Source organism: Ptychodera flava, chromosome 2 (assembly GCF_041260155.1).
Source record: "Ptychodera flava strain L36383 chromosome 2, AS_Pfla_20210202, whole genome shotgun sequence".
Classification (NCBI taxonomy): Eukaryota; Metazoa; Hemichordata; class Enteropneusta; family Ptychoderidae; genus Ptychodera; species Ptychodera flava.
The window spans coordinates 10,907,062-10,921,576 of NC_091929.1; the positions used below are offsets into that span (position 1 = coordinate 10,907,062).

Here is a 14,515-nt window from a genome sequence, read left to right on the forward strand (position 1 = left end):
CATACTCAAATAAGTTACGACGATGACAGCAAATATGGTAGTTTGAAAAATATTTGTTAGCCAAGAACTTTATTTTACAAAACACCTTTTACATGAATGAATGGCACTCAGATATAATATGCAGACGCAAAATATTTAAAAACCTTACTTAACAAAATATCAATGCATATGCCAATAAAAACCTTCAAAAATTACAACAGAGTTACAGATAGTAATATACTAATTAAGGATAAAAGTGAACGTACTATCTGATTTGTGGCTGTGACTCTATATTTTAGACGAAATCATGTGATCATGCCATGTTGATAACAATTGATATATAGTACAAAGAAAATTGATACTCATGAGAGACGAGCGAGTTTGTAAACAACTCTTTCAAGAATTCAAGGTGTTCAGTAATGAGTTAAACTAAACTATAAGAGAAGTGTATTAAAGAATGATCGTGGTTTCGTGCCTCTGACGTATGGAACTCAACTCTCTTGGTCGTTTCACAGAATGGTTTCAACGTAACTATTATTACTAGTAATGTAACTGATTTTGTCGCCAAATATATATCTGAGTTGAATAGGGAATTTGTGTCATTTATATATATTACATCTACCACATTCAATGTAAACTAGCTAACACACTAGTTGGAAACCAAAAAATGTAGCTAACGCCACTTCCATCCCACGTAAATACTGAACATCTGAGTACACACTGCCCGAATATAACCTTGATTTGAAACTTTCATCGAAGGTTTGGGCTTGGTGCTTGTCCTGGCATGGATACTTTTGTGGACAAATACGGCACATTTCACAATGACAACTACGACAGCAACGGATATGCTTTATGTAAAAGCTCCACGTAAACAAACTGTCACATGTTTCACCATGAAACATTTAAGAAACTTTTACACTTTGATACACACCATGGTAGGAGAAACATGAATATCGTAGTACAGGCAATAAGTGCGATTCTTAATTACAATGTTCTAGCCCGTGTATTTACAGTTCTGTAAATCAAGCACTCCTTTCTTGTAACAAATGTGCAAGAAAAAAAACTGAGTTATATCATAGTCTTCTTACTGGTTCCATGATGCTTTTCGCGCACGAGTGCATGGGTAATGATGGCATTTGCGGCTAACGCTACCTTGGCCGATACATCGTTGCCGATCAAAGCACAAGCTATCAAACTTGTTTTGGCTCCATGAATTGTGTAACTAGACAGTGTGATACAAAAGAATACGACAACAACAACACATCTTTAAGAAGAGTTTAAAGTAGAATGCGCCTCGGAGACAGATATTCGGACTCTCGAATTTTTACAATATTCTCTTGGCCTACCACTTGTGGAGGCTCATTTTGAAGTTTAGTTTTGTGGACATCGGGAATTTTCTTTTCCCCATGAAGATAACAAAGGGAATAATTTTCATTTTGAATTTCAAATCTCGGTAAATATTAGGTAATATGTTTCTCTACTACCAAAACTTGTAGGGTGACCCTTGGTTTTTACTTTTGAATTTTAAGAGAATTGTTGAATTGTTGAAAGTTTGGTTGACGAAAGTTTGAGCAAAAGTTTAGGATATTCATTTCGAGTGGCGTACTACCTTAAGAGGCAGCAGCGATGCATTATGGGATGAACGGAAAACATATTGCTGAATATTGAAAGGTGATGTTGAAGAATACTTGGACATTAATTTTTCTACAAATTACTCTCCACCAAAATTAATTTTTTAATGTGTTCAGAGTAAAACATGCTTTGTCTCAAGATGTCATTTAGCTTCTGATTGGTTGCTCACAGACAAATTCGAGACTTGCGTCACATTTGTTATCATTAAGCCCAGAAGGTGACATATCACAGCAATCTTCGTTGATAAAGAAGAAACCACCATCATTAGGGTTGCCCGATGACCAACTAATTGCACTGGGATTGTACGCACTGCCATCAGCCCACCTATAATCGCCTTCGTTCTGCAAATGATAAAATGAAAGCAGATTTATTGATCGATAGTTTCTCGTTGTTCTTTCAAGAACACGTGTTTCATAGACTTTCCTTCATGCGAATGTGTATCTGAATATAAAGCCATAAGAACAATATTTATGGAACATTTCATGACAAACCCGGCGGAAAAAATATGGTAAACATGTGTAAACTATGTACAAACACACAAAAAACATTCTAAGGCCTGGAATAGGATAGCTAAATTAAAGCTTTAAATATATGGCTGTTCCCGTTACTTGGTTATATTATTCCTGTAAATTTGAGTGACGGAAGGCTAACAAATCACGAAAAGTAATAATATATGTGTAGAATATGCACATATTTAAATTATAAATACACACAAAATCTCTGAAAGAAAATTAAATTTGAAGGAAGCAAGGTGCTGATATTTCAGCACACAGAGTGGAAAAATGAAAAATAAACATCATATCTAAAATAATAAAACAACGATTCTGCTTCCTTCACATCCCCTCAATATATGATATATCTCTTTGACAGGCATTGATGTCTTCAGGTCGTGGTAAAATGCAGTGGCAAACAAGCATACTTTACATTAGCTATATACGGTAATGAAATTATTGAAAATGTAAAACGTTCTGCTAAATTGCCTAAAGATGTGGTAAATTTCAAGAATTGTCACATATGACAGTAAAATACGATATTGTCTTTTGCAGGTCGCCTAAGATTTATAACATCGTCTCCATATATTCATATCATTACGATCGGAAGATTTGCGCAATATACAGGAAAACAGCCATGAATGACGGTGACCAGACTTATGTTATATCAAGCCGGCAGGCCTTTACAACTTTTACCAAATGCACAGAACACCGCGATAAAGGGAGGCGTCAAATTATGTTTTCAATTTTTAGGACACATAATAATCAAAATCGATGTATAAAATACAGAGAAAATTCTGTGAATAAATACATTGCGTTATATCCCAGTAGATGTATACTCCCTACATTTCAAGCTTTGTTTTGTCTATATTCTATTTAATTAACATACATCCTTACATACACTGTATCATCTAGTGTCACTGGAATTTGACTAGAGACTCGTGATATTGATACTTAATCAGGTATTCTATTCGTACATGACTCAGTTGACATACCGCTTGATCGTTCAGTCCGATCCACGCATAGCCAATAAATCCTTTAATGAAGTTAAATTCACCGAAGTTCTCTATTTTGACGAGATCCGACAGACTCCCTCTGCTTCGACAATAATTCTTCGCATCATTCCATGTTTTTGAGGTTGTACTTTGGAAGTAGCACTTTGATTGATAAGAATGGGTATTGCATTGACACTCATAAGATCCTTCTGAGTTGATACACTGCTCTGTACAATCATTTAGTCCACTGTCGGAGCACTCGTCTAGATCTGCGTGAAGTACAAAAAGCTCTTTATCACGCCTTAAATCTTACATGCTGATTAAATGTGTAACAATGATCACTTATATCTTCATCGACTGATTTACATAATGTCATGGCTTTCAAGAGAAAAGCATCTTCACACAACTGAGTTCTGATGATTTGTCATGATATATATATATATATATATATATATATATATATATATATATATATATATATATATATATATATATATATATATATATATATATATATATATAATATATATATATATATATATACTAAAAAGTTCGGAAATCTTCACGGTGTAAAATAGTGCCCAGTACTCAATACCTCTATTGCAGAGCATTTTTCGGTAAAAATTGATAACAAGTAGAAGACGGGATTTTAGACGTATGCTATACGTGACCTAATTACCGTGAAACAACTCGTCTTTGACTCGTGGTGATATGGTCATAACGTCACTTGTACTTTCATTCACTAAATGAAGATATATATATATATATATATATATATATATATATATATATATATATATATATATATATATATATATATATATATATATATATATATATATATATATATACCCGGTAGATATATAGATAGATAGATTTTATTGTTTCAATCTTTTCCAGTCAGCGTATTGTGCCCTCATAGTCTTTACACGCTAGCTCAATCATATGTATGTGTTCTCACCTCGGCATGGGTCCGGAGAACTCCATGTTCCATCGACGCACGTTGAAGTCAACACCTTCGGTATGTAGCCGTGATGACATTGGAAAGTTACAACAGACGTATGAGTGGTTACATCGTCAAAGACGTCTCCATGGTTAATATTGTAAATAGAGCAATCTACGAAAATAATTGGCAAGACAAGCTTTAAGGAAAACTTAAGAACAGCACAGGAAGTGCATTCCCTATAAAATTTAATATTCGTGTAAGTTAACAAATACAGAACGTTGATCAATTGAGAAAACTGATTGTCTCTCATATAATACCATACGTTGTTTTGCTTGCAATGTCTTGTAGGCCTTCACATACACATGAGTGTTATACTATATGTGAAACATGAATCCTCGTATAAAGGTAACAGGGGTGTTAGTTTCCGACCATATGTGGAACATGGGCATGCTGGCTCGTGGAACGCGCTGCGCTTACTGCATGCGTCAACAATATTAAGAACATAATAACATAGTCATAATATTTGACACCGAAAATATCCCAAAACAATGAGCATAAGCAGTTCAATAAAAAACTTAAACGTATGCTGTATTTCTTCCAATCAGTAGGCACACAGTGCATATAGAATGTCATGATTTATCGTTAGAATTATATTATATCGGGTGATCTCTCTGAAAACAAGAGGTAGACTAGGAGGCAGCTTAGGAGGAAGCCTGCCTCAATGAATGGTCTATCTGATATATAGGTTCTCAGCAAGGACAATAATTACTCTAAATTTTGTGTCATACGTCCAGAAGGAGAAATATTCCCTCTCCAAGAAAACTGCATTTCGAGAATCGTTCAATAAAATGCATTATCTGATAAGAAAATACAGTAAATAAACATATTTATCCTTGATCAGGTACATAACTTTTTTGTACATTTTGTACATTCTTTACTGGTTTCGTACATGCTACAATCTACAATTGACTTTCATCTTACAAACTAAATATCAATAAATGTAAACTTAATGACTGACATTCCGTTACACATCCTAAATTTTTTCAATGATTCGTATTCACAACGTTGTTTTGAAACAGAACGGTATCTCGTAAGATTAATCTTAGCTTCGCCAATACCAGAAAATCCTTCTACAGAAAAGTGATAACTGGGATAAACATTCTATTTGAAAACTTGAAACAGCTAATCAATACATCACTTCAGTACACATCGTTAGGTTTGATGTGCGAGAGAAAATATGCCAGAGAGAAGAAATGCTACGTAACGTGTAATTAATTAGGGCAGAGTCTATCAAAGTAAACTCACATGCATTCTTACATACAATATTCAACAGAATGATTTCTGGCTTTAAATTGTACTCACTACACGCCATTGCAGTCCTACAGGGTCTCTGTACTTCTGCATCATCATTGCTACAGTCTTTCCCGCCATTTCTCGGTGCAGGGCTGTCACACTGTCGATATCTCGTTCGAACCCCCCAGCCACATGACTTGGAGCATGAACTCCACTCAGACCATTTGCTCCAACCTCCGTCTAGTATGAATGGAAGAAGAGAATAAAACCTGCCGATGTATCCTCTCTCCAGCATAATTAAGTTTGACTCCAGCGTAGTCATCAGAGAGGAGATTTGAAAACAGCTTGATAGCCCAAAACGTAAAATAATGTACGTAGTCTTCTATTATTTTGTTCTTAAATTACTCACCTACTACACAGGTTACACTTGCGATATCGTAAGAAGATAGCTTGGATAGCTTGCCCCACTCAGAAAGATGACATGACAGAAGAGATATCTCGTCGCCATCGCAGTGTACGCCACCAACGACAGACGTCAATTTGTCATTAGCTGTGTAGTCTCCAAAAGCTGTCGATTGTAAGCAAAATTTGTCATAGCCCTTTTCATCCAGATAGAACGATAGTGCTTATGAGAACAGCGATATGGAAATTGACATTGGCCCAAGTAAACAATATGTACGTGACAGTTATCACTAATTACATTATTAGCACAGAGCGTAACCGTATACTGCGACAACATAATTCGAGTAACCCGGTGTCACTCAACGTTATATTGCTACTGAAGAAAATGTAGATAAATATAGATTTCACGGTTGTTGCCATCTGTGCGTTCGCTATGATGCTCGTTAAATAAAGATATGGTCACCACAGACAAATTATCTTACTGAATGATAGAATGAATGGAAGTAAAAGTATTAATTGCAAGTGGAGAATCTAACAAGTTTATTAAAAGTCCGTACCTGAGAAAGCTCCGGCAAATCCAATTTGACGACATGACACCGTAGCCGCACTCATATCCCACGATTCGCCATTGATTACTCCCCAGCGTCCAGCAATCACACTGAAAATTTCAATAAACCCTTCTCCTACGCTTGGCGATCCAGATATTCGAACAGGGACTGACGAAAACAAAGCATTAACAACCATATACAATAAAAGAATGTCAGAGGCTTAAAATACGTCAGAGGGGTCTTGAATATCTCTGTAAAGTCAAAATGGCATTTCGTAGATAACTTTAGACTGCGAGAAACATGTGGATCAAATCAGCTCTCTTTTAAAATTGTGTTTGTCGGTTTCTTCTCTTCTCTTCAGTAGGTTAGTATATCATTTAACCAATGGCAATGTATCTATCGATGAGTGTAAAATCCAATATGCTTATCATAAATGCATTGGTATAATAAAATCTCTCTAGTATTCATATTTTAAAGCTCTTCCACTTGCAATAAAGTATGTCAACAATTCCTCAGGTATTACTCGGAACACATAGTGCCGCAGCTACTCATGGAATAGCGTAGTCTTAGGGTTCCTCCTAGAAACCATCACTTTACCCAATTTTCACGCGATCCGTCCACACTTAGAAGTCTAGACATTGACATCAAGATAAGATGTATAACAATTACAAAAAAAGGCAATATCACTCGACAAAACCTATAACTGTTTATCTGATGCGTACAGTTTCTCAGAAGATTACCTGTTTTCAGCTTTAAAGCGAGCTGCTGTTCGCTGTCCCCTTGGCAACCGCTATCTATGTTTTGTGTTCCTCCATATCTGCAGTATCTCTCACGAGATATTACATTTGCCGGTGGTGGTTCAGAATAAACTTCACTCCAAACTGACCATGCTGCAAGTTCAAGCATATGATGACGACAAATAAAGTATATTTCTCAATAGTTTTTTACCGGTTCCATGATGCAGTGCGCGCCAGGGTATACAAATCATACGTTACGCACAGAACTTATTAGCCGTCGGGTACACGCAGGGTATGTTATTTATAGAACTCTATGGATGATTACACACTGGCCAATTTTCGTCACTGATGGTTAGATTACACACGGAGCATTATATGGCATTGCACCTTGTGTCATTCTTCTATGACAATCGGTAGTACAACACAAGTCAGTATGTTTCCGCTGTTTTGAGCATATATACGGTGTTTGATAAAGCCACTGCAATGCATTGTGGAATAACCGGGAAAAATCTATTGGGTAAATACATTTCGAACACAAAAACCGTGTAGCCGTGAAGGTGAGCAGTTCAGTAGTAGTTTGGTGATAATTATCACAACTTTTCATCTTAATTTTGACTTGATGGGCGAGAATTGGCGCATCTTTCGTGATGACATAATTGTTGAAGAGTTTTTGAATAAGACATGCCGTCGGATGAAATCCACGATTTCATGGTTCAAATGGCCTGGTATTTTTTAGTGATGACGAAGAAGAAATACAGGGTTTATTGTACTAATGCGCGCATAGTTACACTGAAAGCGATTAATCCATTGAGCGCCAAAATCAACTTTGTCGCCATTATAAAATATATCTCTGTCAATATTTTTCAGATTTTTGCCACAATTTTGATAAAAAGTGTAGGCAATGAAATGTGATATCCATTTGATCCAAACTTGTTATCAAAATTACAGAAAAATCCATAGAAGTGGAATTGAACACTAATATTTGGTTGGAAAAATTACAGCAATGAAAGGGTTCATATGCCGGAGTGAGACATCTTGCATAGCTGCTATGTGTGGCTTGAATTCGTTCGTAAATCTTATCAATGTATGGTTTTTAAGACACGGCAAAAAACCATCGGTTTGTGTTTCTCATCCTAGGCCTCTTACAACACGAGTAAATGAAGTATACTAGTTTTTTTTTATTATGAAAAGGTTTTCTTGTTATTAATACTTTCCAATTGGCGCAATGGGAACATCAAACCAATAATTTGACACACAACGATAATTCTGACACGCATCAAATTGACGGCGATAACTTCATTATCAAATCTAAGCTTTCGTACATGTGATCAGAGATTTTAACATTTTACATTTTCTTCAGCTCATTGTCATTTTTACAGGAATTTTGTCAAGCAACGCCGAAAGAGGGCTGTCGCAGGCAGTATAGATTTACTCGCACGAGTATTGGCGTCAGATCTGTCGTCAGAATATTTGTCACCAGCGTGAGAAGACCGGACAAGCAGATACTGTACTACATATCTTAAGATATGACAACAATGCATAAACGATTACTACAAAAGCATGCATAACTTACTTGGACAGACACCAACATTGCATTTCAAGTAGTCTCTATCGTGACCTTCACAATGCAAATCGCTATCTGTTGAAGACGATCCTTCGCACAGTCTTTCTCTTTCCTGATATCCGACGCCGCAGGTCACAGGACAGTTGGACCAAGACGTCCATGTACCCCATTCTGGTATGTCTCGTGGTACTTATAAAGAATTAATGGTTAACTTGTGAAATAATTGTGCAATATACATATACATTATTTAAGTTATAATTATATCATATGTACCACAGATTACTTATCTGTTGGCAGAGAAATAAAATTGGTATTTTCATAGACATATATAATATAGTCCCTCTATATTTTTGCATTTTCTCAAAAACTATGAAGCTTTTCAAAGTATTTTAGCTTTTGATTGAGCTTATTATACCTGCATTGAAATATTTTACTCATTCCTTACTTTCAGCAAAATATTTCACATGTTTTGCCAACTGCAAAGCATTTCGAAAACAGGTCACGTACCATTGAATAATGTTTACATAGAAAACCATGGTTAAGAAATTATTTCACGCTAAATTATGCAAATCAGTTATAATCCGGTAGTACATTCTATTGGTTAATGTTGTCGCCGGCTCCTGAGCAACAATAAATATAGAAGTGGATTGTATATATTTGTGGAAAATAAGTATTTCGATTGGAAGAACTGTATTTATTTGGAACATATGGAGTCAGGATTTTTATCCAAGAGAAAATAATATCTCGGCACGGACGAAACAAAAAACTGTGACTACGATGAAAGTGGTACTGGCGAAATCTACGGTAAAGCCGTCCTCTTCTGCAAGATTTGTTTCGACCAAAGACGTCAACACTCCAGTCGGGAAGCAAAACAAAAATCCAAAACTAATCCAACACGTGACGGAGCACATCGACATGCGATAGTGTAGTACCAGTGTCGGCGATGGCACAGACAAATGTCTGTGGCCAGCAACACGAGCGATAGATCCAAAGATCACCCCCCCCGCGGGCCATCTCCACAGATCGGCTCCTGAAAACAGCGCGGCGGTCAGTACTTCGTAACCCTAGCAATGGTGTTGCCAGCAAGTTCAAAAGTAGTTACCCTGGCTATTTTCCAATACTCAAATCATCGGAGGAGTCTTTAGCTTCACAGTCAACATCGCGGCCACAGGAAAAAACTCTTCACCACGTCTTTCTTCGCCAGATGCTGTCCATACACCGCCCGTCTTCCAACCGCCGCATGCGTGCACTTCAGCAGTGCCGCATTCTGAGTCTGATTATGAGATCTAAGACTCAATTATATTTCGCTCTCAATTTTGAATTTTTAGTCATTCGAATATTTATCACACTTGACCTTGTTACTCCCTAATCCCAATTTTGTTCAAATGTATTAAAATATTAAAATATTTCAGATTTCTGTCCTTAAACGTGTTTGCTTGTGTCTGTTTCTGTTGTCTTAGTCGAAATGGAAATATAGTGATAGAGTGAACTCGGTACGCTGCATCAAAATATTTGCATATGAATAGTAGAAAGTTTCCTTTAATTAGCCAAAGATTCAGCTCACAGCTGATGAAAAGTTCATTGGCAGCATATCAATGCGCACAGTAAAGAATCTATATGCAATCAGGCCATGGCGCGAGGAGCTGGGGTTTTTTTTCACGGTGATCGACAAAATTTTGGAACATTTGTAATAATAACAGAACCCCACGGCCTTGAAAGGTGCTCTGTGGCGTCCCGAAGGTATTTCCGTCGGGATACGATGTATTCTTCCAAGACACTTTTCCTCGATTCGCTCGAAAAAGTACTGGCGGTTGAATACCCCTTATCCCTTGGGAAATACCTTAGGAACGCCACAGAGCGCACTCCAAGGCTATTGGGTTCTGTCATATTACAAAGCGCACAATTTGGTATATACAGATCATTAATGTCATCAAAACTGCTATTATCATTTTACCTCTACTCTTCCAATCACACTACCGGATATCCCAATGTATCCAAGACACCTTGAACTACATACTTAACAATGTAATCAACATATCTCTAAATGACGTACCAGGTGTTTCACACGTGTCTCCATAAAAATCCTCTTCTGCACGACATATGCAAGTAAGCTGACTTGGGGTTGATACACACCAGCCATTGTTTTCACAAGGCTCGTTTGAGCACGATTCCATTAAATTGTCCTGAAATATATGTATTCATAAAAGCTTACTTTTAGTGGATTAAAGTTAGTAAGCTTTTGGCTTTAATTACTTTACAAAGGTGTTCAATTTTGTATACAATGCAACATGTACCACTGAACGTGTATTAGCAAAATTCTAACCTATGGAATAATGTAAGATGACGTATCTACAATGTAAGAGCAAAATTAGTTTAGTTCCGGCAGTTTTCATGAATTCATGGAGGACGTTAACATTTCTTTCCTGTCGTGTCCGAGAAAACAGCATGACGGCTTGACCTACGACTTTCAATCGCCGTGGAGTTGTTTCACATCAAGGTCCAAGGAACTAGCCTTGACACAGACGAGCATGGTATCAGTATTATGGGGTCGTGATATTTAATGTCACAGGTATTACATACCTTGGTCGGAAAGACTGTTTCGAAGTCGTCCTTCAATGCAAACATCGAACCTGGGTGATATTCAGTGTCTCGAAGAGTGTTGTGCAAATAACACATACGATAAAATTCGATGTAGCTTACTGCTTTGCACGATTTGTAGTGACGCATACACTGACTAAAACACATCAGGGGATTGTAAGACAGCGACACTCTGTGACCAGACGTCTCGCCAATGTAATTTCTTGTGAAATCACTCCAGTCATATCCGAGTAATGAAAAGGACAGCGCGAATTTAAAGTCCAGAACGAGAAAGAGATGAAGTAAAACACACGTCGACATTACTCCTTATGTAAGAATTACTGGTGGACGAAGACGACATCTAACCGTTGTTTTCAATAGTCAGACTAAAGGGCAAGTATATATTGCATTTATCAAAAGACTTCTTGTACATTTAATAGTAATGTTTACATAATCTAGGGAAAAGTAGAAACGCTTGACTGCAAAGCAATTATAAATAAATTTCGAAAAAAACTAATTAACAGTTAATACACTGGGTAACAATGCAGTAGGTCCCAAGACATTCTCCAATATTTGATTGATGCACATGAATAAGAAATAGGCATAATTGTATGATGGAATATTTTACATATTGTTTACTTGTGCAATTTTCATTATTTGCTCAAAAGTGTCAGCGAGTTTGAGCCACAGGGTTGCCATCAAGAAAGAAAATATTCTGTCAAACTAGTTCTACGACAAACACTTTCTACCTTCTTTAAAACATTTTCTACATATTAGAGCAATGAAAGTGCGATTTGACATGACGAGGCTGTATTAGCACAGACTTCCAGACAAATACTCAAACAAACAGAATTTGATACGAAATAAATTAAGATTATGTTGTTAACCACGCAGTACTGCCCCAAGACCTCAGTAAAAAGGCAAATATATGCTTTGAATTATTCAGTTATTTAAAATATTCAAAATATATTAATGCTTCAATGCCATCAATTTCGTTTTTGTTTGCGGACTTAAGGTTTGACAAAGCAACGTTCTAATCAACTAAGTGTTGGGGATGCGAATCCAAATGTGATCGAACAAGCATAGTAAGAGGTAGACATCTTAGCAGTGCGTCCCAGGGATCTCTTGATCTGTTAGTATTATCTTTCGTGTGCAGAGTACGGTAACTTACATCGATGGTTTTTCCGACAGGATTTACTCCTGTATAACCATTTTTGTAACGTTCGGGCATTTGCGATAATTTATGATCTTTTAGTAAAAGTGACGTATTGACTTGGTTGTTGCATAACATGTGAACCCAGTGACGTCATAATCATTGATCATTGATAAGTATCCGTGTGCGTGTATTGGAGGGATAGTATGAAAAAAAGAGAGTAGATTTCATTCAAACCAGAGCTTTAGTTCTCAGATGCACTTAATCATTAGAACTTCGAGCAATCCACGTTAGATCAGAAGTCAAATCACTCATTTTAAATTTAGAAGAGAGGTTGAAATGATACCAGAAATTTCATATCTACTCTTGACCGTTTATTCTTGAGCTATTTCTGCCCCCCCCCCCCTCTATTTTGTGGCTCAGAGTACTAGACAGCATTTCCTAGAGGAGCCCACCTACTATTGAACAAAGGGGACACAACAACACGGGGCAGTAAATGGTTAATAATCATTGAACTCATCAGCCTACATTCATAACATTGTGTGCGTACTATTTTTCTAACAGATGTGATAAACTAATCTTTAAAAGAACATGATACGCAAAGAAAGTGATAATATAAATCAAGATAATTCTTGTTGATGTTTAGTAAAACACCGAAAATATAAATCTTCATCAAATGTATAGTTTAATCTTATTATAATGTAAATTAACGACAATGTCTGTGTTAATTACAATAAAGTGTTTAAATAAAGATGAGAGGACAATTACAAAAAATTACTACAGTGCAAATCAGGAACAAAAGTCAACTACGAAATTGTAGATGCTGTCTCCATATAGCAGTTGTTTTGGCAGCGATGGATATGAAAATTTAATGGTGTATCAGAAATTTCATTCTCCTAAAATTCTCCTAAGAATATACGATGAAAATCTAGGTGTTTTATGTTAAACGACACCAATTTACATATCTCGTTTAAAGACACTAAAATTTAATGTCCTTTTTAAACACCATGCGCAATCGACCAATGATATCATAGGGAAGAATTTCAAGCGACTTGGTGTCTGAAACCTGTAAGACAAGTGACTTAACATTTTGCAAGCATACTCAGCACTGACTGTATGCACGTTAGACACAAAAGATAGCAGTAGGGGTGAGAAAAATATGAGTAGTGGCCTTGGACGCACTGCTATGAAGTCATACTTGTTATGTCAGAGGTACGATCAGATTTAAATGTAATCATACAGAAAACACAATATTGGTTAGAACAATATATTGCCACACTAAAAATATACTGAAGACAACAACAAAATTTATCGCATTGAAACATTACTTATATAGAAGGGGAAATGATTCGAGTAAAAGTGCTGTACACAGTGAATAATAATAAGTTTATCGGGGATTTTTTCCTTGTGGGCCTTACATATCTGTGTAAACCCTTTTTCGTTAATTTTATGAAATGAGACCATTCCAATCCCAAAGACAACATTTAGACTTAAAAACCAACTAAAGTGGTTATAATTTTCAAGTCGTACAGAGAGAGAGAGAGAGAGAGAGAGAGAGAGAGAGAGAGAGAGAGAGAGAGAGAGAGAATTTCATTCAAATTCAGTCATGAGTTCTCGGATACATTAATAATTAGAACTTCACATCAATCAACGTTAGATCGAAAGAACTGAAAAGCTTGCATTATATACGTTTTCCGTCAGGAGTACATGCTAATACGTGTCAAACAATACCTTGCGAAGTTTTTAAGGCTGTAAATATGAAACTGTCTTCGCGCATTATTTGGTCTTTCTGGGCTCTCATCGGTCCAAAAATGTTTAAGTACAGAAGAAGTCATCGGAACTAGGACAATCTAAGTTATTACTTTACCAGGTACGAAGGTCGCCATCATAGGTCGACAACAGATGTCACATACAGACAAATAAGGTCACCGATGTGCCTAAATGTTTCAAACATACTGAAGTAATTCACCACAATGAGAGTAAATATGGCAGTTTGCATAACATTTATGAGTGTAGAACGTTTTATCACAGAACACTTTTACATTAATGAATGGCATTAAGAGACAATACGCAGAAAACATTTTAAAAGGCGTTTAACAAAATATTTATGCATATGCCAAGTAAAACCTTCAAAAGTTACAAATTTACAGATAATGATGTACTAAATAAGGGTAAGGGCGGACGTACTGCCTGATTTG

The 14,515-nt window shown here is 36.4% G+C and overlaps 1 protein-coding gene across 1 annotated transcript; it reads right to left on the reverse strand.

Annotated features, from left to right (window-relative positions):
• Nucleotides 1–206: 206 nt before the first annotated feature.
• On the reverse strand, nt 207–7,192 carry LOC139124392 (uncharacterized). The gene is made up of 7 exons (XM_070690527.1): nt 7,027–7,192; nt 6,296–6,454; nt 5,746–5,904; nt 5,406–5,576; nt 4,059–4,214; nt 3,098–3,366; nt 207–1,952 (listed from the first exon to the last, which is right to left on the reverse strand). Exons 1-7 carry the CDS (start codon nt 7,190–7,192, stop codon nt 1,758–1,760), a joined length of 1,275 nt encoding a protein of 424 aa, XP_070546628.1. The 3' UTR covers nt 207–1,757.
• Between the last annotated feature and the right edge of the window lie 7,323 nt (nt 7,193–14,515).